Source organism: Acomys russatus, chromosome 29, assembly GCF_903995435.1.
Source record: "Acomys russatus chromosome 29, mAcoRus1.1, whole genome shotgun sequence".
Classification (NCBI taxonomy): Eukaryota; Metazoa; Chordata; class Mammalia; order Rodentia; family Muridae; genus Acomys; species Acomys russatus.
The window spans coordinates 17557790-17584866 of NC_067165.1; the positions used below are offsets into that span (position 1 = coordinate 17557790).

General features: G+C 53.5%; 2 protein-coding genes across 2 annotated transcripts; both read right to left on the reverse strand.

Moving 5' to 3' along the window:
* Positions 1-59: 59 nt before the first annotated feature.
* LOC127211497 (bone morphogenetic protein 8A) lies at positions 60-26775 on the reverse strand. Its single transcript, XM_051171397.1, has 7 exons — positions 26385-26775; positions 11367-11556; positions 10830-10978; positions 4782-4976; positions 4255-4334; positions 3753-3863; positions 60-209 (listed from the first exon to the last, which is right to left on the reverse strand). The coding sequence occupies exons 1-7, from the start codon at positions 26707-26709 to the stop codon at positions 60-62; spliced, it is 1200 nt and encodes a 399-aa protein (XP_051027354.1). The 5' UTR covers positions 26710-26775.
* Positions 8345-9883, reverse strand: LOC127211904 (succinyl-CoA:3-ketoacid coenzyme A transferase 2A, mitochondrial). The gene has a single exon (XM_051172011.1). The coding sequence runs from the start codon at positions 9881-9883 to the stop codon at positions 8345-8347; it is 1539 nt and encodes a 512-aa protein (XP_051027968.1).
* Positions 26776-27077: the final 302 nt, after the last annotated feature.

Genomic DNA, 27077 nt, shown 5'->3' on the forward strand with positions numbered 1-27077 from the left:
TCTGGAGAGGGGCCTGACCACATGCACAAGGTAGTAGAAGCAGGCTGTTAGTCAGGCCCTCAGTGGCAGCCGCAGGCCTTCACCACCATGTTGCGGTGCTTGCGCAGGATGACGTTGTTGCTGCTGTCATAGTAGAGCACAGAGGTGGCACTCAGTTTGGTGGGTGCACAGCATGCCTTGGGGACAACATCCGGTTTCATCAGGTGCACCTGGCAGGGAGGCGGGAGACACAGGCAAGGGCATGAACCTGGTGTCCTCCTCAAAGGCCTGCCTAGCAAAGCCCCAGCTCCCATGAGCTTCCTTTCCAGAGGCCCTTAGCTCCTTTCACCAGGCCATGGTCATTCTCCACCCGTGGCTAACGGAGGTCTCTCCCTGTACATCTGTCCTGCCCACTGACCTCAGAGCACAGTCCAGGCACCTGGCTCTGCAGTACTGACACATAAGCCTATTGGCACCCTTTTTTTTTTTTTTTTTCTAGGCAGGGTTTCTCTGTGTAGCCTTGGCTGTTCTAGACTGGCTTTGTAGACCAGGCTGGCCCCAAACTCACATCGATCTGCCTGCCTCTGCCTCCTGAATACTGGGATTAAAGGCATGTGCCACCACACCCAGCAAGTCCATAGGGACTCTTAGCTCCTGGTCCACTGTCACATCTACAGCCCAGACACAGACAACCTTGCTGGCCCCTAGCAACTGGACACCTCTATGGTGCCTCTTCTGGGGCCTCACCACCCCACACTGCTTGGTGCTCTACAACCCCAATAGGTATAGAGCTCTGTGTGTGTGTGTGTGTGTGTGTCACACTCTGCAACATGGCTCTGCAACATGGCTATGGCTTAGAAATACTCCTGGAGCCAGGCGTGGTGGTGCACACCTGTAATCCCAGCACCCAGGGAGGCAGAGGCAGGCAGATCTCTGTGAGTTTGAGGCCAGCCTGGTCTACAAAGTGAGTCCAGGACAACTAGGGCTACACAGAGAAACCCTGTCTTGAAAAACCAAACAAGGGCTGGGCGTGGTGACGCACACCTTTAATCCCAGCGCAGGGAGGCAGAGGCAGGTGGATCGCTGTGAATTCGAGGCCAGCCTGGTCTACAAAGTGAGTCTAGAACAGCAAAAGAAAAGAAAAACCAAACCAAAAAAGTGCTCATGGAACCAATGCTTAAGTTCTGGAACGCTGCCCCACTTCCTGTGGCTCAGCCTCATAGCTTCTGAGATGAGGCTGTCTGTGTGGGTGGTAGATAGAGACAGCATGGGGCTCCCACTGGCCATTTGACAGTGCCAGCACATGAAACAGGTGCCAATCCAGACACCCTTCCCTTAAGTCTCAGTGGGGAACTGTTGTCAGCCTCTATACATTCTCATCCTGAGACTTGGCAGGACCGGCTGCAGTGCAAACTGCACTCCTCTCAGGGCCCCCACCAGAGGGGAGGCTGGAGGGAACGAAAACCTACCTCCCCCTTCTGTGTGTGTGTGTGTGTTACTAGGCTTTCCAGCTCCTGGGAGTGGGGTCCACGTGAAGCAAGCTGATGGGTACCCTCTTCCCACAGCCTGTGCACTGCTGTCCAGCTCTGACTGGGCTAGTATGGGGCAGCAGCTTCACCGAGGCCATGGAGGGAGGACAGACCTCTGGGGTGACATATAGCCAGACTGGGACCTGGGGACAGGGACAGCTGCTCCACATCTCCTCATTTACAAACTCATGTGACATACTAGGAGATGCTAGCTGTGTGTGTCTGTGGGGGGTGGGGGGAGGGGAGACATGGCTGACATGGCTGGGGTGGGTCCAGAAGGGGACTTTTTTGAGGTGGGATTCTGGAGAGAGGGCTGTTGATGTCATAGGACACCCCTTTCTCTCACCTGCCACAGCCCTAGGCTTCATCAGCTGATGTGAGTGGGAAGAACAGCTTTTCATTCATTCGGCATCCACAAACTGACTCAAAATATGCATGGGGCGATCTGCAATAGTTGATTTTTTTTTTTTTTTTTTTTTTTTTTTTTGAGACAGTGTCTCACTATTTAGTGCTGGCTGTCCTGGAACTTGCTATGTAGAACAGACTGGCCTTGAATTCAGAGAACACTACCTGCCTTTGCCTCCTGAGTGCTAGGATTAAAGGTGTACATCACTGAGACACCTGGCTTGACCCTTCTCCTCCTCTTCCTCCTCCACTTCCTCTTCTTTGCAGGAGATCGAGGCAGATTTCAAGACAGGGTTTCTCTGTGTTGCCCTGACTGTCCTGGAACTAGCTCTGTAGACAAGGCTGACCTTGAACTCAGAGATCTACCTGTCTCTGCCTCCCAAATGCTGGGATTAAAGGCGTGCGCCACCACGCCCGGCTGACTTTTTTATCTTTCTGCTGCCATCCTGGATGTTCCTGATGCAGAGGCACAAGCCAGACTCCCTCCATTAGCAGTGAACTGCTTTACCCTAGAACACATGGTCCTCCTCTCACTCACGGTTGCTTGGCTTACGTGCTTACTTACCACAGCCTCCCAGGGCACAGAGATTGTCCTGTCTGCTGCTGGGCAGGTAGGTCATGAGCACTTACTTAGTCAAGTCATTGTGAACAGGGGAAACAGAGGCCAGAGAAAAATGGGAAGGCGACAAGACCCAGGAGAAGCAAGTGCACCCATCTGGCCAGAGGTGTGCTTGAGGACTAATGCCTGCATATCTCCCTGTCGCCCTGGGCCACTCCTCCATGGATGGTGGCTCCAGAAGCCCAGCAAATACCAGTGGCCATGGTGAAAGGGCTTCTTAGCATCAGCTCAAAGCAGCCCTTTTAAATTCCTGATGTTCACCCCAGGGCATCACTTGGCATAGGCTCTTCCTAGATAAACACAAAGCCACAGGACACCAGGATTCCAGGAAGAATGTTCCAGAAGGTGGCTTCAACACCAGAGTCAGCAAGGACAAACTCCTGTCAATTCAGGCTGCAATGTGGCTCTGACTAGAACCTGCTTCCTCGCTGAGAATGGCCCAGAATCTAAGGCTCACCAGTGCTACCCACTGAGAGAGCAGTCAGGGAAGAGGTGGGGGGGGTTGCCAAAAACCATGGCAGGGGTGGGGCTCTGGATAGCTCTCAGTTGGCTGTGTGCCTGTTTAGTGTGCAGAAAGCCACAACATCACACCAAACTAGACCTAATAATAATAATAATGGATACTAGTAATCCCATCACCCTGGACCATAGGCAGCGGGAGCAGAAGTTCAAAGTCATCCTTGGTTATGTACCGAGACTTAAGGCAGCCTGGGCTGTATGAGGGGAAGGTATCAGGAATGAGCCGAGGGAAGGCCCACCTGCCAGGCAGGATGGATGAGCATACAGGCACACCAGGGAGGTCAGGTCCGCCACATCCATTGGGCACCTGTGCCCTGAGGTCACACAGGCCCCTGTGGGGTGCCCAGCTGTGGTGTGTCAACACAGGTCCACGGGGTCCCTTATACACATGTAGCACGTGTCTGCTCATGTGTCTGCACATAGATGCTCCTGTGAGCAACAACTCTTTTTTTGGGGTGGGGTGGGGTTCAAGACAGGGTTTCTCTGTATAGCCTTGGCTGTCCTGGACTCACTTTGTAAGCCAGGCTGTCCTCGAACTCTCAAAGATCCACCTGCCTCTGCCTCCCAAGCGCTGGGATTAAAGGCGTGCGCCGCCACGCCTGGCTGAAGCCAAGTCTGCCAGTCTGCAAGGAAAGTTCCTCTTTGCTGCTGGTCCTACCACCCCTCCCCCACCTGTCACAGCAGGCCACTGTGGTACTGACCAGCGACTGCAAGATGGCATGGTTGGTGGCGTTCATACACGAGTCCAGTGGAAAGGCACACTCCCCCTCGCAGTAATAGGCTGAGTAGCCCTGGGGGGCAATGACCCAGTCCTGTGGGTGGGAAAAGGTGAGTCACATCAATGTCCTCCCATAGACCATCAGTACAGCACCTGTCACAGGAAGACCTGAGGCCATGTACCCCCATCCCCTCAGCAACCCTCAGTAAGCGAGGCTGGACCCCAGCTCCGTTCTTTACACCTCCCCCTCCTCTGCTGTCTCCTCCACAACTGCCCATGTCTCCTGCAGCAGCAGGCAGAGCCCAGAGGCCCTGCCCACCCAGCCTCACTTTCCCTGTTGGATTGCTGGCAGTTCACTGGGCAGAAGGCTCAGGCCGCCTCTGTTTTCATGGCTTCTATTCATAACTAAAGGCACAGCAGTTCCACCTCCACCCTGACACACAGCAGGCTCTACAGGTGGCATTCAGAGGAGAGGCAGAAATTACCAGCCAGCCGAGGTCCCGGAAGCTGACGTAGAGCTCGTGCCTGCGGCAAACCTCTCTGCCTCGGGAACCGTGGCCATCATCTGCAGGGAAAAGAAGGTGCGTGCTCTATTCCGGGGTCCTGCTCTACAGAGTTGCCATGGGCACTCCCAGTGTGGGGGTGACATGACAGGCACATTTGCAATAAAGGACAACAGGAAACTAACGCATTGGAACCACAAGTTCCACTTCTAGATCCCTGCGCGTGCGCATGACCCAGCCCAACAGTCCTCAGTGGCTCCCCTGTCACCACAGGGTCTGGCGGTTCAGCAGGATCTCTCATCTTGCTGCCTGGGGGGAGGGGGGCTCTAGATACCCCAGTGAACACCCCAGCAGGACCCTAGGGCACACCCAGTTTCTGCTTTCCTCTGCAGACTGCAGCCCATCCTCCCTGCCAGGCACACGCCCAAAGTCAAGGGGCTCTCATCAGATCCATTGGAAGGTCACCACGTTGTAAAGAGGTGTCAGATAAGGCTCAACCCCATCCTCACCAAAGATCCCTGGGAGTTTGTTGGGGTGCGGAAGCTCGTTAGTTTTCTTTGGCTGCCTCCTCTTCAGTGGCCTCGCTGCCCGAGGGGCCCGCACAGGACTCAGGCTGGCCCTGAAGAAGGTGACCATGAAAGGCTGTCTGGAGTGTGGTGCGTGTTGTCCCAGCAGACCAGCCAGCCCAGGATCCAAGCTGTGACCTGTGAGACAGAGACAGAGATAACAGAGAGGAAGTGGAGGGACTTGACTTGTGGTTGGTGGTGTGTCACCTATGAACCGCAGTTTCCTCAACTGGAGACGAACCCAAGCACTATGACAAGCAAGTCTGAGGTGACAGGGACCAGGACCTCGGTAGCCACAGGCATCTGCTGGTGATAACCTGACACAGGCTTGAGAAACGCATGTCAAGGGATTTGTCCATTACCTTCTTCTTTAGCCCACCCCCCACTGTAACCTCATATTTCATTCTCTTTCTTTCTTTCTCTCTCTCTTTCTTTCTTTCTTTTTCTTCTAGTTTTTCCAGACAGGGCTTCCTCTCTGCAGCCATGGCTGTCCTGGAACTCACTCTAGACCAGGCTGGCTTCAAACTCACAGAGATCCACCTGTCTCTGCCTCTTGAGTGCTAGGATTAAAGTCATGAGCTACCACCGCTGGGCCCATGTTTCATTCTTTTTTGTTGTTGTTTTTTTTTGAGACAGAGTTTCTCAGTATAGCCTCGGCTGCTCTGGACTCACTTTGTAGACCAGGCTGGCCTCAAACTCAAAGAGATCTGCCTGGCTCTGCCTCCCTGAGTGCTTAGATTACAGGTGTGCCCCACCACACCCTGCTCATATTTAATTCTTTATGGGAAAAAAAAGTCATAGGCACTCAGAGATGATCAGAGCCCACTGCTAGGGATGCTCAGGTCTGGGGCTTCCTTGGTCCAGTGACCCAACAAACACCTCTGGAGCCTAGAAGGTGTGGCTCATGACACACCAGCTCACGGCAGCCTCTGCAAGGACAGACATATTCTCCCAGCACCACAAGCTTGCTGATCCAAGGGTGGACACTCACTGCCCCTCTGATGCCCACACCAAGGCCACAGGTGAACAGGGACAGAGGATGGGACAGTCACAAAACAGAAGGTTCAGTTCACATTGTCTCAGTGGCAACTGTGTGTTCACAGCTTCAAGGAAAGGAGGGGCCTCCGGGAGACAGACTGGGGCCTTGTCCATAGGAAAAGTTTCACCCCAGATCCACCAAGGACTGCAGGTGCTCCCACACACAGTCAACCCAGGAGAGCAAAGCCTCCACCAGCTGTGGCTTTGCTGATGGGTCCTGCCAGTGGGCCCTGTCTTTTCTAACTGCAGAGGCAGTATGTTAAGCTGGTGAGATGACCCGCTTCTGCAAACCCAGCACTCAGCAGGCAGAGCAGGAGGATGAGGTCATTTGAGGTAATTCTACTCTACATAGTTTGAGGTCAGCCTGGGCCATATAAAAGCCTGTTTCAAAAAACAAAACAAAACAAAACAAAAACAACAACAGCAAAACAAAACAAAACAAAAAAACGAAGCTTGGCATGATGGCGCACTCCTTTGATCCTATGCCTAGGAGGCAGAAACAGGCGAATTTCTGTGAATTCAAGGCCAGCCTGGGATACACAGGTGACTTCCAGACCAGCCAAAGCTGTCTCAAAAGAAAAAAAAAAAGCCTTACAATTAAAAATTAAAAATACAAATCAAATCAACCCAAATAAACAAAACCAGGGAAGCAGCGTACCAACCACAGGGGGCAGGAGAAGGGGTGGGAGTAGGGTAGGGGGAGACGACTTCCCCCTAAGGAGAAAGGCTAACCATAAACTCCCTTCCTGGCTCCAGAGACTCCACCTCATATCCTGGACTGCTTCTGCCCTGCTGGTTTAAGTTCTAACAATCTTTAGCGTGGAGAGCACCAAAAACCCTTCCCATTGTTAGAATTGGTCTCCTGAATACCACCCATGTGCAGCAGCTCGATTGGGGTGGGTCACCTCCCATCAGGCATCAGGGTCATGACAGGACTCAGAACCATTTCCCTTTGTGCCTGGGTGAGATTCCTTACACCAAAGCCCGGCAATGCTCACTTCATACGTCATCAAACAGCGCCGTTGTTCAGCTGACTTCTTGCAGGCACCAATGCACACACGCATACACGCATGCATGCATGTGCACATATAAACTCAGGCAGTTATGTGGCTCAGGGGAAGAGGTCTTGCTTAGTCTGCTCAAGGCCCTGGCTTCCACCACCACTGCTGGTAGAAATGTAAAAGAGCCCAGAGGGCTCAAGCCACGTCTCAGAAGTAGAGCTCTTGCCTAGCAAGTATGATGCCTTAGGGACAATCCCTAACACAAAAGCTAACACAACACAACACGCTCGTATGTGCATGCACACACAGGTCTGTTTACTTCACTTGGACTCTACCAGGCTCTTCATTATACACTGAGGTCAGGGCCACCGACTCCTGTGGTGGACAGTCCACTCGGGTCAGCCCTTCAAGCAGCTGGCTCCATCCCAGGAGTCCACCAGCCACTTGAAAGAAAAACACATCAATCTAACCTTTGACCTATGACTTCATCTGCCACCAAAATTTTGTGGTAGCCCTGTGAGACTCCATCCCAGGACTGTGGCTGAGAGCTGTGGGGTGAGGGTGGAGGTTGGCAGGTGTACCCCTGGAAGAGACTCAGTGAATCTGGCAGGAAGCACTTTACTTTAGTTGTGAGATCACAGATTCAGAAGGGCAGACCCCAGAGCTGCCACACTGGGGTCAAGAAGGGAGACCAGCTGGACTTGCGGAACAGAATGTCAGTGTGGTGTGGGCAACAGGGGGCACTGCATTTTACACGGCAAGAATCCATGCACGCCATTGGTTAGATCCTACACTCCACCTGCACTAAGCCCCGGCCTCTCCTGACACACACTGGGACTGCTTGTGCACAGTGGGTCTTCCCGGTGGAGTAACAGCACCATCTTCCCACAGTTTCATCCCACAGGAACATGCCTGCCTGCCTTCTAGGGACAGCCAAGCCGCTCCCAGAAGGAAGATGGGAACAGGCAGGATTCAGGGAAACAAAACTAGGAACAGAAACCAGGGATCTGGGAGAGAACCCAGAGGGGCAAAGTGGAGTGAGCGCCGCCTACTGCTCAAACCCACAGCTCTGCATTCCATGGCAGCAGTGACGTGGCAGCAGGCAAGCTCTGGGTGGACGTCTTCCTGCCCTCATGGTTGTCTCTGCATTTCATGACTCAGTTATGAGGGGCAGCACTGGCATTGAGACCGCCCAGGGGGCCCTCTGCAGCCTTGTGTGTGACTGAGACAGAAAATGGGACAGGGGGACAGTATCCTCAACGGTTTTAACGGAAGTCTTTAGTTAGGCACAGGACACGCAGGCTCAGCTTGGAGTTTTTAATTAAAATCACTTGGCTCTTGAGAAGAGACCATCGAGCAGCAGGAAGCCGGAGGAGCCAGTGGTACAATGGTCACACGCTGCTCAGGATGCCTCCCAGCTCACTAACTCCTTCATAAACCAGGCCTGGTGGGAAGGGCCAGGGCTCTTCAGTTGTCAGCTTTGATCTGCTGCATGGGCTTGAGGTTGGGGCACACCTTGAAGGAGCAGGCGGTGGTGGCCTTGATGTCGTCCACCGAGGAGCCCTCCCACATCTCCACCAGCGTCAGCCCCTTCTTGGGGTCCACATCAAACACGGCCTTCTCGGTGATGATGAGGTCCACGCAGCGCTTGCCGGTCAGCGGCATGGTGCATTTGTCCACAATTTTGGGCTCCTTTGTCTTTGTGCAGTGTTCCATGGTGACCACCACTTTGGTCCTGTCACCCGATACCAAGTCCATGGCCCCGCCCATGCCCTTCACCTTCTTGCCTGGCACCATCCAGTTGGCCAGGTCGCCATATTTGGAAACTTGCATGGCACCGAGCATGGTCAGTTGGATGTGTCCCCCGCGGATCATGGCAAAAGAGTCATCGCTGGCAAAGAAACAGCCCCCGGGAATCACGGTCACCGTCTGCTTGCCCGCGTTGATGATGTCAGCATCCACCTCATTTTTCGAGGGGAACCGGCCCAATCCCAGGATCCCATTTTCACTGTGCAGGTAGACCGTCATCTTGGGGCTGATGTAGTTGCTGGCCAGGAGAGGGATCCCGATGCCCAGATTGGCATACATGCCGTCCTCGAACTCGAGAGCCGCGCGCTTGATGATACGCGTCCTGGATGTGTCCTGTTGCTTGTTCTTGGCCGCGGGCTTGCTGTCGCACGTGGTCAGGCGCTCGATGCGCTTCTCGTACTTCGGCCCCTTGATCACGCGGTCCACATAGATGTTGGGGATGTGGATGTCCTCCTGGCGGAAAGAGCCCACGTCCACGATCTCCTCCACCTCCACCACAGCTATGTCCGCGGCCTTGCACATGGGCACGTTGAAGTTGCGTGCGCTGCCCCGGAAGATCACGTTGCCGGAGCGGTCGGCCTTCCAACCCTTGACCAGGGCGAAGTCTGCGCGGATGGCGTGCTCCAGCAGGAAGTGGCGGCCATTGAACTCGCGTACCTCCCGCGGTTGGCTCAGGGTGACCAGGTGGCCGTCGGGCGAGTACCGGATTGGGGCGCCCCCTTCCTGTACCAGCGTGCCGTAGCCCGTGGGCGTGTAGAAGGCGGGCAGGCCCGCGCCACCCGCGCGGATGCGCTCCGCCAGGGTTCCCTGCGGTGTCATCTCCAGGTCCAGCTCGCCTGCCAGGTACAAACGCTCGCATAGCGCGTTTTCTCCCAGGTACGAGCACACCACCCGCTTGACCTGCTTGGAGGCCAGCAAGATGCCCAGGCCGAAGTCATCCACGCCTACGTTGCTGCTGACGATCTTCAGGTCCTTCACGCCCGTCGTCTTCAGCGCGCCGATCAGATTCTCGGGGATGCCGCAGAGCCCGAAGCCCCCGAGCATGACCGTCGCCCCGTCCTTGATACCTTCCACCGCCTTCACCGGGTCCGTGTAGAAGTGGACCCGGCCGCAGCGGTCGCTAGCAAAGCGGCGGACAAGGCGGTGGGGCAGCGCGGGCCGCGGGAGCGCCCAAGCCAGATACCTCAGCGCAGCCATCGTCCACGGGCTACGGGGCTCCCAGGTGCCAGACAGAAAGGGAAATCCAGGGTGCACCCTGTGAGCGCACCTCATATTACCTGTGCATTGCGTCATAGAGCAGGGAGGACACTGTCAGAGATCGCCATGGATCTCACTCTGCTGAGGACACCCTTGGCCATGCCTGCCCGCCTGGCCTGTGGCTCAAGAGCGTTGGACAGACACTCCTACCCTTGGTTAATGCTGCTGACAACTGGGCCCCAGTGCACACAGGAGAGCTCACCTTGTGCCGGGAGGGGCGTTTAGGACCCTCCACCTTGAAGGGCTGAAGTTAGCCAGATGTTTTAAAGCACAGTCCCATCTGTCACCCCTGCTGTTAAACTGCTCTGAACTCTCCAAGCACCTTGCCAGATTTCTCTAACTCAGAGTGACATCTGCCATCTCTCTGGCCTTCTCTTTCCAAGTTATCCCTCCAGCCTCTTGCTGGACCCTAGAGAGGCCAGTCTCCTGCCCTGTTGTCCTTTCTGTCCTCACTGCCCAACATATAGAAAATGTCCCAGAAAACCCCTGTGAGTGAAGCAGCGGGTGTCAACCTCTGTCGCTGAGGAAACTGAGGCTTAGGCACTGACTTCCAACACTGCCCAGCTGAGATAGCCCAGGCCTGGCTGGGCTGGTAAGATCCCTTAGCCCTTCTTCCTCTCAGAGTGAGGCCTGCTGCCCAGAGAGAGGAGCCTTTTTCCTGGAGAGGATCCCAGAGCTGGCTAAGTATGAGGGACAGGAAAGCATTCCTGGCTGGGGCTTCCCTCTGTCCAGGACCTCACCAGTCTGACCAGCAAGTCCTCAAGAAAGGCCAAGCATGCCCCTCCCAGGTCCCCCCCCCCCCCACTGCTCTGTGTACTGGCAGCCTCTCCTGGAGCCACCTCCCCACACCCCCAGGGCTGCTCCCTGCTCAGTCCTGGAGCCTCACCATCCTCGGTTTCCACATAGAGGCGCAGTCCCAGGTCCTTGTTCTGGTTCAGCAACCAGCGGTCACTGGCTGCTGTGATGTCCAGCACCAGCCAGCCCTCGTCCCCAGATCGGAGCGTCTGAAGATCCAAAAAGAACAAGTCAGACTCCCTGTGGACATGAAAGAACAATTAACCGAAGGTCGAGGTCAGCACAGCTGCCTGTATCCTGTGCCTGCCCTGGGGACCACTTTCAGAGGCTCTGCCCTGCCTGGCTCTGGGCTGGCCTCCTTTGGTACCACACTTCACGGATTACCAACTCCCGATGGTGTACTGCATCCATGTGATGATGGGGACACTGGCTCAATGGCTCAGTGCTGTGGCCTATCGAGGGCCATAGCCACAGCAGCAGGATAGGGAGTTCCAGGCCAAGCCCTTTCCTCATTACTGAAGCTCCTCTCCCAGGAGGCTCCCTCTCCTCTCTCGGAAAGGCACCCTCTGGGCAGGACTCTGGCTAGAGCCTAGGCCGTGAGGCGGGCATCTGGGCAGAGGGACGGTACCTGCTGGAGTGCTCCTGGACCACCTCGAACATGCTGACATGGAGGGTTGTGTTGAGCGGGTGGGGGCTGGGCTCTTTATATATCCGGAACTCAGCAGCTGTGACAGCCTCCCCATCAGGAATCTGGCTTAGGTCAAAGCGGAATTCCTTCCAGTGTGGCTCCTGGTAGCCCAGAGTACGGTCACGCTCCACTGGAAGGCAAAGTGGGAGTTGGTCATCACCAGGAGCTAGGATAGCTTGTGCTCAGAGTAGGAGCCCAGGCGGCCTGGGTGTGGCCAGGTCCTGCCTACACACACACACAAGCTTCTGGTCTGCCCTGGGTGCACATCTGGCTCCAGAAGGTGGGGTAGTGGGAAACACAGCAAGTGCTCAGCAGGCCCAGGACCCACGGATGAATCACAGTGCCTTCCAGAGCTTAGGCCAGCGGCCAGATGGACACAGGTCCCAAAGCAGAAAATCACAGTTGGGGGGAGGGAACCCTGTGGATGGGGACATAATTGGATGAATTTCAGTGGGACAGAGGACTCCCAGAGCCTGCCCTGGATCTGACAGCTAAGCTGGGCTTTTGGGGCTGTGTTTAACTCCCCTCAGTGTCCTGGGAGAGGCTGCGCAGAGGGCAGCCATGTCACAAGGTCAGCAGGGGAAGGGACCTTAGGGGAGGGAGGACACCCAGTGCCAACAACTAGAGGACACAGGGAAGGAGGCAGGTGGAAAGCAAGTGGAAAAGGTGACACCTGACCGGATGGATAAGAAGGTGTCCTGGCAGTGCCCAGGCATACTCTAGGCAGAGGGGAGTTGTCTGTAGACCCAGACTGTGGAGTGTAGCAGCAGCTGTGGCTGGGAGCAAGGCTGTGCTAGTGGGAGCCATATGGTCTAAGGGACCCCTGCAGGATCTGCTCGAAGCAAGGGTAATGGCAGTCTAAGGTGATAGCTGAGGAAGAGCTTGGGCTGGAAGCTGACCTTGCTCCCTATAGCAAAGGCCAAGGCTTTAGGACATGTGCCCAGCTGCGTGGATGTGCCAGGATGGTATATTTAGGGTGGCCTTCCTTCAGCTTCTTGTCACTTTCAAATGCCAAAAATCTGTGTTTCCGGAAAGAAGGGGTGGGGAGCCGCCCAGCACCTTCCTCAAAACCCAACAGAGATTTTAATTATATGTTTTAGTCTTTAAAAAAAAAAAAATCCTGTGAGGCTATGGGCTCAGTGACCACAAGCATGGTTTAAAAAAGCACTAGGCTGAGCAGATGTGAGGAACACTTCCTGTCCTCTCCCTAGAGTCCTAGCCCAGTGATGGATAGAATACAGATGTGTTGGGCAGAGGAAGGGACAGGCACATCTGGGCAGAAGCAGGTGGAACGAAAGGGGAAGAATAGTGCCCCACAGTGCCTAAAGATGCTGGGCATGTAGCACATTCTCACCCAAAAGTCAAGAGGTGGCATGTGACGGGCAGGTGTTTGTCCCTCATGTAGGCAGACAGCATCAAGGGCGGGTTCTAAACCTTGACTTAGTGCCTTTTCCTGCTGTGAATACCTATCCTGACATGTCCTCCCTCCTATACAGTACACACCCTCAATGTTGGTGACAATTTCAGTGGGCCCAGCAGCTGCACAGGTACCTCTGCTGCCATGACTGTGCAATAGACACTGATGTGTGGGATAAGGTTGGTTCAGGCAGCTGTGCGTAACAAGAGTGTGGGCAGATTCAGTCCCTCAGGCACATCTTCCTCCCTACCTCTTTTAGGAAACAGTGGGGGCACACAAGTGCATCCTGGGAGCTTTATCTGAGGACTGACTCTGAGCTCTGTGGCCACCCTCCCTTTAAGGATATGTGTGGCCTACACAGGGTGTCTTGAAATACTCTTGGGTTGAACTGGCACCCATGCCCAGACTTCTGTGCAATGGGTCTTGAAAGCAAGAACCAGGGATTCCAGTGCAGGAAACTCTGCCTTGGTTGTTCCAGACCAGCAGTAGAACCCAGAAGTTTCTAGGAAAATGGGTGTGATTTTCATCTGCAGTGGATCAGAGGTCCACATGTCATGCCACAACAGATCTCGCTGCTGGAGGTGGCTCAAGGGAGCGCCCCATTCCTTTTCAGAATGGTGGATGTAATGTATGTACCCACTGGGGTTTGGGAAGTGAAGGGTTCCGCAGAGCAGTCTCTGGGGCCTTTGTTTTCCCTGTGGGATTTCTTGAACAGCTGTCTCTGCTTTAGTAATAGAGGGACACCAAGAAGTGTAGCTTGTGTGCCAAGAGCTGAGGCTCTTGATCCCCGTTATGACCTTGGCAGCTCCCAGGGTCACCCTCTGTGTGAACATAGCATCTGTACATGAGCAGGTGGGTGTCCTCTCCATGCAGGGCTACAGAAGTGCGGGAGCTGTGGGACAAGTGACAGCCACCTGAGTTTTACATCCTCAAACTTCCCCGTGTAATCATGTGACGACATTCAGGGAGCTCAATCAAGGGAGTGTGCCTGACGTGCAAAGCCACAGAAGGGCAGAGAGACGTTTGACTTTGCCTTTGTTCCTTCCTTCCTTCCTTCCTGTCTGTCTTTCTGTCTTTTGCTTTCCTGTCTCTTTTGAGACAGGGTCTTACTGTGTAGCTCTGGGTGTCCTAGACCTAGCTATGTAGACCAGGCTGGCCTTGAACTCACAGAGAGCTTCCTGTCTCTGCCACCTTAGTACTGAGATCAAAGGTGTGCGCCACAACTCCCAGCTCAGTTTCATTTTTCTAAACGAAAGTATAGAACAATGTGTGTCGTGAAAATCTATGTCACCCCAAAGGCATACGGAAGGCTTCAAGGTGGCTCCTTTGCGCCCGCCTGATGCTGGGCAGTGCGCCGGGATCGGTGTCTGAGGCTTTGTAATGAGCCTCAAAATGAAGCCAGAAGAACACCATAAAAACATTTCCCTTCCCACGAATACCCAGCCTCACCTTCCCATAAATTAGGGTCTGGAATCTCCCAAAGATGCCGAGACTCCTAGAGGCAGCCCCTCAACAATGTTCTGGCTGGGGCAGAGCACTGTGTAGCATTTAGATGTTTCCAATGTACATGGGCATGGGACCCAGGAATCCTAGCTCTGGGCAGGAGCTCCTTCCATCACAGCAGCCTAAAGCAAGATGGATGCCCAGGGAGCAGGGGGTGAGGGGTTTAAATAAAAGCTGCTGCAGCTTCCTGGCCACTGGTTGTAGAGTCCACCGAGAGGATTTGGGAAACGGCATGGCCTGGGAGATGTGGTTTCTTGGGTTTTCCCAGTGGAAATCCTGATGCTGGCAAAACTCGGTCCCTGGTAGATTCAGATAGACTGGGGGACACACTGCCGATTTCCTGGCGACTGTCCTGCATCCTGACCATGTAAGATATGCTCTGCCAGAAATTCTCTGAGGTGACTCCAGGAGGGACAGTTGGTGTTTGGAGCAAGGTCTCCTAGTAGAACCTCTCTCTTTGCAATTAATAATGGGTAATTGGAGGGGGAGGTGCCCCAGAATCTCGCCTTGCGGGGTACGTAGGGGAAGGTGATGGACGTTTTCTTCTCATGGTTCTGACAGCTCCATACAAACCCTTTAATTTCGCTGGCAAACCGGCTCAGAGGTTAAAAGCATTTACTGCTCTTGCAGAGGGCCTGGGTACAGTTCCCAGCGGCACTCCTCAGCTCCCAAGCGCCTGTAACTCCAGTTCCCATGGATGTGATACCCTCTTCTGACCAGCAGGCTGTAGGGCTCTGCCTGTCTCTGCCTCCCAGTGTTGGGGTTATAGCATCTTACCCCACAGTGCATTGGGGTTATAGCATCTTACCCCACAGTGCATTGGGGTTATAGCATCTTACCCCACAGTGCATTGGGGTGTTGAACGGGAACAGAGACAGGGCAAGGGGTGGAAAAGGAAGTCAGACTACTTGCAAGATCCTTGCTTTACACATTTCGTGAAGATTTCACTAAATATGAAAGAAAACCCAATTTAAATACAAGAATAGAAAGCACACCTAGGCAAATTCAAAGCATAGTATTTGAACTAGTTGTATATATTGAGTTTGTGGCTTAGTTACAGTGAGAAAAAAAGCTTGATTAAAAAAAATCAGAACAATTTGACTATACATTTTATTTGTTTGTTTTTTGAGACAATTTGACTATACTTTTTTTCCCCCCCTGAGACAGGGTTTCTCTGTGTAGCCTGGCTGTCCTGGACTCACTTTGTAGACCATGCTGGCCTTGAACTCACAGCGATCTGCCTGCCTCTGCCTCCCAAGTGCTGGGATTAAAGGCGTGCGCCACCACGCCTAGCTTGACTACACATTCCTAGGGAAGGAGTGCAAGAACAAAATAAAGGGGGCTGGAGAGATGGGTCAGTGGTTAGAGCACTTGCTGCTTTTGCAGAGGTTCAATGTTTAGCTCATAGCACCTCGATCACAGCTAACAGCTGTCTGTAACTCCAGTTTTAGGGAGTCCAGTGCCCTCTTCTGGCCTCTGTGGGCACTGTGTGTACATGGTGGGCAGTCATATACACAGGCAAAATATGAAAGCATTTTTAAAAAGAGTACTCCAGAGGCCAACATTGAAAGGGCTTCACAGGGGCCAGAGGGACAAAACAAAAACAATAAGCCAGGCAGTGAGGAGGGCTTCTAACCTCAGCTCTGGGAAGGCAGAGACAGGCAGATCCCCCAGGTACACTTAGCCAACCAGCCTGGCTTCATCAGTGAATTCCAGGCTAGGGAGAGGCTTTGTCAGAAAAAAAGAAGCAATGTGTGACCTCTAAACACACAGGCGCACATGCACACGCGCGCGCGCGCGCGCACACACACACACACAGTGCAAAACATATGTTAACACACAGCAGATAAGCAGCTCAGACATTGCTTGCCTCTCACAGGTGTTTACCACCGCTGGGCATTCTTTGCTGTAAGCGCCATTCTTTGTATTCCAGGCTCTTAAGAGGCATCCATGGCCTCCTATCAGATGCTCACACAGATCCCTTCCCAAGCTGCAATGGCTGACAATGACTAGATATTGCCCAAGATCCTCGGGGAGGCAAAACTGCTCCTGCTGAGAACCACCACTGTCTATAGATGACCCTAGCAACCCACATGCCATTTTAAAACTTGGTGAGCCATGACTGTAGAAAAGGAACTAGGTGAAAAACAAAAAAACCCAAATCAAACCAAAACCAAAAAAAAAAAAAAAAAAAAAAATCAAAAACAAAACAAAACAAAAAACCAGAAAAAGAACTAGACCAATGAGATGGCTTCATCCACAAATCTAATGATCATAGTTTGATCCCAGAACCCACAGTGGAAGGAGAGAATTGACTGCCAAAAGTTGTCCTCTGACCTCCACATGTGCGCTGTGACACGTGTTTACTTGCACTCACATATACATAAAAAGGTTGTTTTTTGGCGGGGGAGGGGTGTTTCAAGACAGGGTTTCTTTGTGTTGCCTTGGATGTCCTGGACTCACTTTGTAGACCAGGCTGGCCTTGAACTCACAGCAATCTGCCTGCCTCTGCCTCCCAAGTGCTGGGATTAAAGGTGTGTGCCGCCACACCCCGCTCACATAAAAAGATTTTTAATATTTCAAAAAGATCCGTTTATTTTTAATTATGTGCAGGTGTCTGTGTGGAAGTATGTGCACATGAGTGCAGGTACCCTTGAATGCCACAAGAGGGCATCAGATCCCCTAGAGCTGGGCAGTTGTGATCCACCCAACCTGAGTTATTGGGAATAGAACTCAGGTTTCTACAAGAGAGGCACAAGCTCTCAACCGCTGAGCCACCCCTCCAGCCCCAATAATAAATAAAAAATTTAAATGAAAAAACAAACAACAACAACAAGCATTCAGAGAGGTGAAGGAAGAGCTGACCTAACAGAGAAACCCTGAAAAACACAGGGCCTGTGCATATGAACCCTAAAGAAACTGGCTTGGCTGGAACCCAGTGGCAGGGGCTGAGGTACACAAGAGGACCACAAAACAACAGGAAAGGCCAGGCTTTTCACTGGACACTCTGTTCCTTACCTCAAATAACTCAGTACAGTGATCCCAGACACCCTGTGACCTAGAAAGAATTATGTTGTTTAATTGTTGATGATTCTGTGACAGTGTGTGGCACTCAGAGGCAAGCCTGCTGCCATTTGGGAGCTATGTATGTCTAGAGTTTCTAGCAATGGGATCTGAGGAGGAGCTCAGTGTGAACTCACTTATACCACAAACATGAAGACTGGTGTGCAGGTCCCCACAATCCACATGAAGGCTGGGCAGGCTTCTTGCCATCCCAGCACTTGTGAGGCAGAGAAAAGACGCTCAGAGCAGGGTGGCTAGCTAGACTAGCCGGAATTAGCAAGTTCTCGGTCCAGGGAGAGACTCTGTAATATGTAAGGTGGACAGTGATCAATGAAGACACCCGATGTTAACTTCAGGCCTACACAAGTCACGCACGCATGCTCGCATGCTACGCACGCACACACCAAAGAAGAAAATCGAGTTTCCAGCAAGGACTCTGGACAGGCAGCTCCACAAAGCTGAGAGACAGGGGTGGGGCAGGGGCTTGGGTTTGGAGGTGGGCATTCTGCCCTCAGCAAAGCTATAAACGGGGACGCGGAGTTTACCATCTGAGCTGCCTGAGGCTTTGAGAAAACAACCCTAGAACCCTTGGCCTCCTTCTCCAGCCCCTGATAAAAACCAGCTCCAGATGCCATGCTTTCAGAAAAGGCCCACTGTGGGCAGAAGGCGGCTTCCCTGACCACAGCAGTGTCCACATCCTGCTAGTCTACATCTGGGGTGCCCAGCCAGCCAGACTACACCTCCACATGCCAAGCCCTGCGTCGATCAGCAGGACACTCACAAAACGGCCTTCCCCCACCCCTCCTAGACAAAGTTAGATTCACTCAGACAACCTAAATTTGTCCTGCTTGTTTTTGATTTTTTTTTTTTTCCGAGACAGGGTTTCTCTGTGTAGCCTTGGCTGTCCTTGACTCACTTTGTAGGCCAGGCTGGCCTCGAACTCACAGCAATTCGCCTGCCTCTGCCTCCCGAGTGCTGGGATTAAAGGTGTACACCACCACACCCGGCTGCCAGTCTCTTCTTGAGCTTGTTTTCCTAGGTTGCTCTCTCTTGCCTGACACACTTTCTTTCCCCTCAATCCAGCTGAAGAGTCTCCTCAACTTCCTCCAGCTCCTTACACAGCAGGCCGTGGGTCTGCCCCGTCCCCTTGTGTCAGTGGGTTCTGTCCTGGCTTAGCTGCCTCTCTAAACGGTGAGCTCTTTGGGGCAGTAGCTGACCATGTCCGGTGGGTGGATGGCCTGCAGCAGCCTGCTCATCAAGCCCCTGTGTTTTGAAGGACAGAGGATGAGCTTAGGCTCAGTGTCCATCACTCACAGCTCCCAGGCCTGGGGTGCTGCTGCTGGTTGTACGACCACGCTAGATACTGTGATGTCTGTGCTGGCCGTGAGATTTGCTTCCTTTTCTGATGGGGGGGGGGGCACCCTTGAGGGTGAGCACAGGCTCCCCGGGTCCTGAGGAAGAGAGGCTGGGCCTGACTGCCCTGTGCTCGTGGCAAAGGCTGAGGGGTCCACCCTGGGCTCCTGCAGGACCTCAGAAGAGGGTGGGGCCCTGGGGTTGGTGACCTGTGCATTCTGTACCTGAAGGAATTTCTCCCACCAGGACATCAGCACTGTGGTGAGGCCTAGGCTGATCCTGAGGTATTTTCAGCCGAGTCTCCGCACTGGCTTTCTTCACAGGCCGTTTCCATAAATGGCTCTGCACACATAATTACCGGCCCAGTCCTCAGCTGGCTCCAGACCCCAAATTAAAAGGGAACACCCGCACAGGCAACCACATCAAGCCTGCTGAGGTAAAAAAAAATAATTCCCAGGAGATGTGAGCAAGGGTGCGATTCCTCCAGAAGAAACTCAAGGAAGAAGGGAACGGTGGGAATGTTCCAGAAAGATGTGGTCATGATGACACACCCCGGCTTGTCTCCCTATCCCATGAGTCACTCTTGGAGTGACCCCCCATCAATGGGCAGGGTGTGGGCACGGTTTGAGTCAGAACTGGAAAGGTCTTCAGGGTTGGGGTTCAGAGACAGCGAAACTGAGGCCCAAAGGGGTTCTGGCTGAGGTCACACACACACTTGAGTCCCATTCAAGATGGACTTTCAGACTCAGCCACGTGAAACGAGTGGCTCTTGGAGTTCAACAGGTGGCATATGGGATGGAGGTGACTCTCAACACATTTTTTCCCCCACAAGGACCCTAGAATGCCTGCTGAAGCCGCCTTCCTCCCGCTGGGTGCCAGGAACCAGGGATGTCAGGAGGTGCTCTGTGCTGCCTCCATACAGATGGGGGCGGCTGGCATCCATGCCACCTGGTGCAGCTCTCCGTGCTCCCTGACTCCTGCTGGGCTGTCTCCTTCCCCTCTGCCAGTCTGCCCAGTGCGCCCACCTGCACGCAGCGAACAGCTGGGGCACATGGCACATGGTGGGTCAAGGGCTGGGGCCATTTCTAGATTGCTCTCCAAGGACAAGGAGAAAGAAGGCTAACTTTGACCCCCAAGTCAGGCAGAGAAGCCATGCGCCCTAGGAGATGTACCATATGGGCTGGGGCTGCAGCATGACAGAGCTTGCCTGTCAAGGATGGTCAGGTGTCTGAGCATCTTGCCCACCTCTTTTAAAACAGGAGTAGAGTTTATCTACAGATGGATGTGGGTGTGGGTGAAGGTCAGTGGTAGGAGCACTCAGTTAGGAAGGAAAAGTCCCAACTCTGATGCCCAGGGCATGCCCGTGTATGGAAACACACGCACGCACGCACACACACAACACAACACAGCAGCAGTGGGTAAGAATGAGGAAATGTTTTTTGGCACTGGGGATTGAACTCAGGGCCTAACACACTAGGCAAGCACTCTACCCCTGAGCTACATCTTCCATCTCTTTCCTTTTAAGAAATGATTTTTACTCGGGTGTGGTGATGCACACCTGTAATCCCAGCACTCTGGGAGGCAGAGACAGGTGTATCTCTGTGAGTCAGAGGCCAGTCTGGTCTACAAACTGAACCTAGGGCAGCCAAGGCTACATAGAAAAACCTTGTATCAAAAATAAATAAATAAGAGCTGGGCGTGGTGGCGCATGCCTTTAATCCCAGCACTCGGGAGGCAGAGGCAGACGGATGGCTGTGAGTTCGAGGCCAGCCTGGTCTACAAAGGGAGTCCAGGATGGCCAAGGCTACACAGAGAAACCCTGTCTCGAAAAACCAAAAATAAATAAATAAGAGAGAGAGAGAGAGAGAGAGAGAGAGAGAGAGAGAGAGAGAGAGAGAGAGAGAGAGAAAGAAAACCCAGGTTGGAGAGATAGCTCAGCGGTTAAGAGCACTGTCTGATCTTCCAGAGGTCCTGAGTTCAATTCCTGGCAACCACACGGTGGCTCACAACCTTCTGTAATATGATTTGATGCCCTCTTCTAGCCTGCAGGTGTACATGCAGGCAGAGCACTGTATATCTTTTTTAAAAATTAAAAAAAGAAATAATTTTATACTTTTAATTGCATGTATGCATGTCTGCTTGTATGTAGGTATGTGCACTTGAGCGCAGGTGCTCATAGAGGCCAAAGGTATTAGATCTCTCTAGAACTACAGTAACAGGGGCTTGTGAGCCATTTAATATGGGTGCTGAGAACCAAATTGGGTCCTCTAGGAGTGCAGCAAGCTTTTTTGAACCCTAAGCCATCTCTACAGCTGTGATTTTCTTTCTTTGTTTCTTTGTTGTTTCTTTCTTTCTTTCTCAAGACAGGGTTTCTCTATGTAGTCTTGGCTGTCCTGAACTGGCTTTGTAGACCAGGCTGGCCGCGAACTCACAGAGATCCACCTGCCTCTGTCTCCTGGGTGCTGGGATAAAAGGCATGTGCCCCCCTACCCAGATCTAGCCAATGGACAGGACATTCTCCACAGTTGAGTGGAGAGTGGGGTATGACTTTCACACGTACTCTGGTGCCTCATATTTGACCATGTCCCCTGGAGGGGGAGACCTGGTGGCACTCAGAGGAAGGATAGCAGGCTACCAAGAAGAGACTTGATACCCTATGAACATATAAAGGGGGAGGAAGTCCCCCTCAGTCACAGTCATAGGGGAGGGGAATAAGGGGAAAATGGGAGGGAGGAAGGAATGGGAGGATACAAGGGATGGGATAACCATTGAGATGTAACAAGAATAAATTAATAAAAATTTTTTTTAAAAGATAAAAAACAAAAAGGTGTGTGCCACCATGCCAGGCCTCTGACACTCACTCACTCCCGCTCTCTCTCTCTCTCTCTTTCTCTCTCTCTCTCTGTGGAGACAGGGTCTCACTGAGTTTCCCAGGCTGGCTTTGAACTCCCAAATTATCTATCATGAATAAGACTGAATGCACACAGGTCACTCTGTAGGGCCCCTTCATGGAATGCAGGAGCTGAGAACGACAGAAGCAAGAATGCAGATGACTCTTAGAGAAATGCGTTGTGTGAGAGTTTTGACAGGTGACACACTGGGGTGGCCACACGCTGCATGATCCCACTTCTATGAAGCTCAGAAGCAGTCTGGAGGAGCCTTTAGTGATAGGACTCATAAAGCCATTGCCCAGGGGGACTGGCTGGTGGATAGAAGCACATTTCCCAAGGGAACTAAGTCATTATCTCGTGGCGAAAGGTCTGACTTGTATACAATGAGCACGTGAACGTATACGGGTGGCAGCTGTACGGAGGGCATAAGCACAGGATGCCAACCAACTGCTGCTGTGTGGCCTCGGGAGTGTCCTAGCCTTCTCTGAGCCTCACTCTCCTGCCACAGTACTCGTGAACGCAAATGTGCAAACAGATCTGGAGGGCTGAGCACGTGGCCAGCATGGTTATCATCTCACTAAACCCGGGCAGTCCCTCAAGAAAAGCATCTCCGAGCCGGGTGTGGTGGCGCAAGCCTTTAATCCCAGCACTCGGGAGGCAGAGGCAGGCGGATCGCTGTGAGTTTGAAGCCAGCCTGGTCTACAAAGTGAGTCCAGGATGGCCAAGGCTACACAGAGAAACCCTGTCTCGAAACGCCCCCCCCCAAAAAAAGAAAAGCAAAGCATCTCTATTTCACAGAGGGGGAAACTGAGGCTCAGAGATGGGGCCAGGATAGGCCAGATCACAGTGAGAGTAGGCATGGCAACCGGATGGGGAGTCTCTCTGTGTGAGTCCCAGGTCAGAAGTCCCTTGATGCAGCCCTTCTCAGGTCCTCTGGTGTCTGTTATCCCCGACAACTGTCCTCATGGTGCATGTACATGTTCTCTGTCTCTCCTACGTGAAGGTTGTCTTCGAAAGGACACAGGCAGTGTGACATGCCCTGCCACCGGAACCAGGAGTCAGGCCTCATGACACACAGTAAATACTGCATGACTACTTGTGGGAGGAGTGGATGAGTGAGTGAGTGAGTGGATGAGTGAGTGAGTGAGTGAGGAAAATGAAGGAACTCCTTGAGAAAGAGTCAAAGGAAGTGACCCTGAGGCCAGTGGTGAGCAATTATCACTGTTCACAGGGCTGGCAGGGTCTCTAATGCCCACACAGTCTCATTCCCTCAGATCCAGCCACCATGGTTCGTTGCTGTCCCTACCCTTGGGCATCTGAGACCTTGGGAATAAAAACTCCTCGGCTGGGAAAGGGGCTGATGCAAGCGCACATGGCTCCGTTGTGATCCTGCTTGGACTCTGCCTGTTAGTGCAGTTTGAGCCTCAGTTTCCCTCTCCAGAACACAGCCACCTGCCTGTCCACTGACATAAGCAGATCTGGTCCTTCTAATCTCCTTTTGCCCTTGGGATGGACTGGAGGGCCTGAGGCCACCCAGCCCAGGGACAGGGCAGTGAGCAAGCGGGTGCCTCTAAAACAGAGCCAAAGATCAAGGCTGGGCCGCATCTTGTGTCTCTGATACCATCACTGCAGACACCGGCAAGAAACAGGACCACAGCAGGGAGGACACATGGCAGGGACAAGCAGGGACTAAGGGCAGGTCCGGGAGGGGACAAGAGTCTGGGTCTGGTGCTGAAAGTACCAGCTTAGCTCAGTGCTCTCCCTTCTCTGACCACAGGGACACCAGGGACAGGGGTCTGCTGTCACATCTGCTCCACAGTGTCACAGCCATTGAAGACACTGGGCTGCTGCTGCTTCACGTGGGGTCCTGACCTTCAGGCTCAGCCTGTGTGTGACACACGGGGCCGGTAATCACCAGGTAAGCAATTATTCTAAGATGGGCATGGTAGTGCAAACCCTTAATCCTGGCACTCAGGAGGCAGAGCCAAGTGGATCTCTGAGTTCAAGGCCAGCCTGGTCTGCAGAATGAGTTCCAGGACCGACAAGGTTACACAGAGAAACCTGTCTTGGCTGGGGGGGGGGGGGGGGTAGGGGAAATCAATTTCTAAGTTTCAGTGTATGCAAGACACAGACACACGGGGCTAATTTATCTTTCTTTCCTCCTTCCCTTCTCTCCATCTCTCCTCTCTCTTCTCCCATCCTTTTTCTTTCAACGGGGTCTGTTGTTACTCTGATGCCCTGGCTGGCTTTAAAAATATGATGTAGCCCAGGCTGGCTTTGAAGATGTGGCAATCCTCCTGCCTCAGCCTCCTGAGTGTTAGGGTTACATTCAGGCTGCAGCTGGAAGGGCTGAGGGTCAGCAGTGGCCTAGCTCCAGTTCACACTGGGAGTCAGAAGCGGCCTAGGTCCAGTTCACACTGCAGGGGGTCAATAGTGTCCAGACCTCCAGTTCACACTCTAAAGGGAGTGAGGCTGCTTTTCTGCTCCTGCTTATCTGTCAGTCAGTCATATAGCCTTGAGGACAGGCCATAGGAGTCCCATTTATTTATTCATCTGTTTTCAGATGGCCTCACTATGTAGCCGTGGCTGGCCTGGAACTCTGGGAGAAAGAGAGATCTACCTGCCTCTTCCTCCTCAGTGCTATAATTAAAGGTGTGTGTCACCATGCCAGGGCAAGAGTCCCATTTAAAAGGACAGATGTTTGGCTCAGAGACAACAAAGAACTTCCCACACACAGCAGCAGCAGGCAGCAGGCAGCCTCGATCTATTTACAGCAACAGTTTCCCACCAAAGCCCTTCATGTTTTGACCAGAGGATGGGGGTAGGGTGCAGAACACAGGCTGGGTGGTGATTCACCCTGATCAACAGCTCCTCTGGGGACATTGTTGGGCAACTCTATCCTTAGTTCTTAGTCCTAAGCCCCGGGTCAGCCTGTCCTAAGGATGGAGAGGCAGTTACAGGACCACATGTGGTCTGTCCTCAGTCCCCATCCTGCCCACTAAGTGGGTAAGCAGTATCTGGATCCTGCTGGTTGTAGTCCGTCCTGGTCCTGTGCTTTTGGTCCTAAATAGCTGCCTTCCCACTGTCTTCTGCTCTACCTGGGCCACCACCAGCTCTAGGTCGGGAACAGAGGCTTGAGTGCCCTCCCTTCCTGCCTTCAGGTAGGAAAACAAGCGGCTGAGGACTCTGCACACCCTGCTGTCCCATCTCCTGTATTCTTCTGCCCCTACCCTATCAAGAACTGTCCTCTGCGGCATGGCATGGTGGCGCACTCCTTTAATCCCAGCACTTGGAAGGCGGATCACTGTGAGTTCGAGGCCAGCCTGGTCCACAAAGTGAGTTCAGGGCAGCCAAGGCTACGCAGAGAGATCTTGTCTCAAAAAAAAAAAAAAAAAAAAGAGCCGTCCTTATCTTGGAGGGAACATCACCAACCCAAGCACTGGATGTAGAGCTAGGCAATCCAAGTGTCTCCTGGGCTATTTCAGGGCAGTCACTGACTGTGTGTCCCCTGCTCTCCCCTGGGCAATGGGAGAGTGGAGAAGACTCCCTGCTCTCAGCTCAAGGCCTGGTATTCAGACCTGCTGAGACCCCACCAAGACCAGCAAAGCAGGCGGGGAATCTGACCAACAGCGGTGAAATCCGCTGGAAAAGTTCCTTCCAGCTTAGTGGAAGTTGGGGCTAAGAGCGCCTGCTGCTCATGACTTCCTATAGTTTTTTATTCCAGTCCTGGAGGACCTGACACCCTCTTCTGCCCTCATGAGGCATGACATGCACTGGGTCCACATATCATACATGCAGGAAAAATCTCATATACACAAAAGACAAATAAAAACATAATTTTAAAGGTGGGGGGATGTAGCTAGAGAGAAATATCGCTCAGGAGTTAAGAACACTGGCTACCCTTCCAGAGAGCCTGGATTTGATTTTTTTTCCCAGCACGCACATGGCTGCTGGTGACTGTAACTTCAGTTTCAAGCCATGTGATGCTATCTTCTAGCCTCTGTCAGCACCAGGCATGAAGGTGGTACATGGACACACACACAGGCAAAACATACACATAAATTAAAAAAAAAAAAACAAAAAAACAAAAAACTAGTAGGAGAAAGTGGTCCCGAGGTCAAGAGATCCCTGGAGAAAGGAGGAGCCGCACTTGGGGAGAATGGACTCACAGCTGCCCCTTGGGTCATTCTCTGGCCTGAACACTTTCCAAGCCAGGCCAAGGTCCAAGCGCTGGGGCCCAGGCCCACAAGACTACAGTCATGGTCTGAGTCTGTCCACTCCACCTCCTGACAGTGCACCCCACCCACCCACTTCCTGCTGCCCAGAAAGAGCCTGCTGTCAGGGCGTGAGGGTCAGTTCTGGTCACTTTGATGATATGACCACAGGTTTCCACACTGAACTTTGTCCCTCTCTTCAGGGCTGCGGTTATCACAATGACAGCATCACAGCCTCTGTTTACTCATCTGTCTCGCCAGGACTGACTTTTCCGGTGCCACCTAGGGGACTTGGGCATCACCAGATTCCCACTCTTGGGCGCCATGGTGGGCGAAAACCCTGGGAACCTGTCCTGCCCTCAGACCTTCCAGCCCTGACCCCTACAACCAATCGCCTCTCATGGTGGTTACGGTGGTTACGCTGCATCGCGGCTCCCTGTCCCAAGGGCCCTCAGACAGGAGGCCAGGCTTACTCCGCAAGTAAGTTACAGCACCCCTCCATTCTCTCTGCACTCACCCATGTTGACGAAGCTCATGACCAGGTCCGCCCGGCCCAAGTGAGGCTGCGGTTGCCCGCCGTCGTCGTCACCCGCCATTGCGTGGTACAGGTCTAGCATGAAGAGGGGCGCAGACGCTGGCTGCCGGGACGCGGCGGGTGGCGCACGGGGTCGGGGCCGCCCGGGCAGCCCAAGCACCGCCAGGATCTCGCGCTGCATGTCACGGCGCTCGCGCGCTCCCAGGCGACGCTGGGGACAGGTGTGCGGAGGACGCGGGCCGTGGCCGCCGCCCAGCGCGCACAGAGCCAGACCCAGTAGCCAGAGCGGCCCGGGACGCACGGCCATCTCGGACTCTCAGCGGACGCGCATACACCTGTGGTCGGCCGGGCCCGGGTGCGACGCCCTGACGGCGAGGACCCGACGGCTCAGCGGATCCCCTGAGCTGCACCGGTAGCGGGCAGCTCGGCAGCGACTGCGCACCACGCCCTCGGCAGGCCGTCGGGCGCCCGTAGGTCCCTCAGAGCAACGTGGGATCCCACGGCGCCGTCCCGCGAGTGTCCGAAGCAGGACCTGCTGTAGCGGCTCACAAACAAGAGCGCCTCCTAGGCTCCGCCCATGTCCGGACCAACCAATGGGAGCTCGGGGGCGGGCCTGAGCGCAGACAGAGGCCCGCAACACTTACACGGCGGGAGCGCTTGGTGTGGCCCGAAGGT

Coding starts and splice junctions, on each gene's coding strand:
- LOC127211497 (XM_051171397.1), bottom strand. CDS start 26,709: ATGGCCGTGCGTCCCGGGCCGCTCTGGCTACTGGGTCTGGCTCTGTGC. Junction 10,979..11,366: donor GTCCAGGAGCACTCCAGCAG/GTACCGTCCCTC, acceptor TCATGTCCACAG/GGAGTCTGACTTGTTCTTTT. Junction 4,335..4,781: donor CAAACTCCCAGGGATCTTTG/GTGAGGATGGGG, acceptor TTTTCCCTGCAG/ATGATGGCCACGGTTCCCGA.
- LOC127211904 (XM_051172011.1), bottom strand. CDS start 9,883: ATGGCTGCGCTGAGGTATCTGGCTTGGGCGCTCCCGCGGCCCGCGCTG.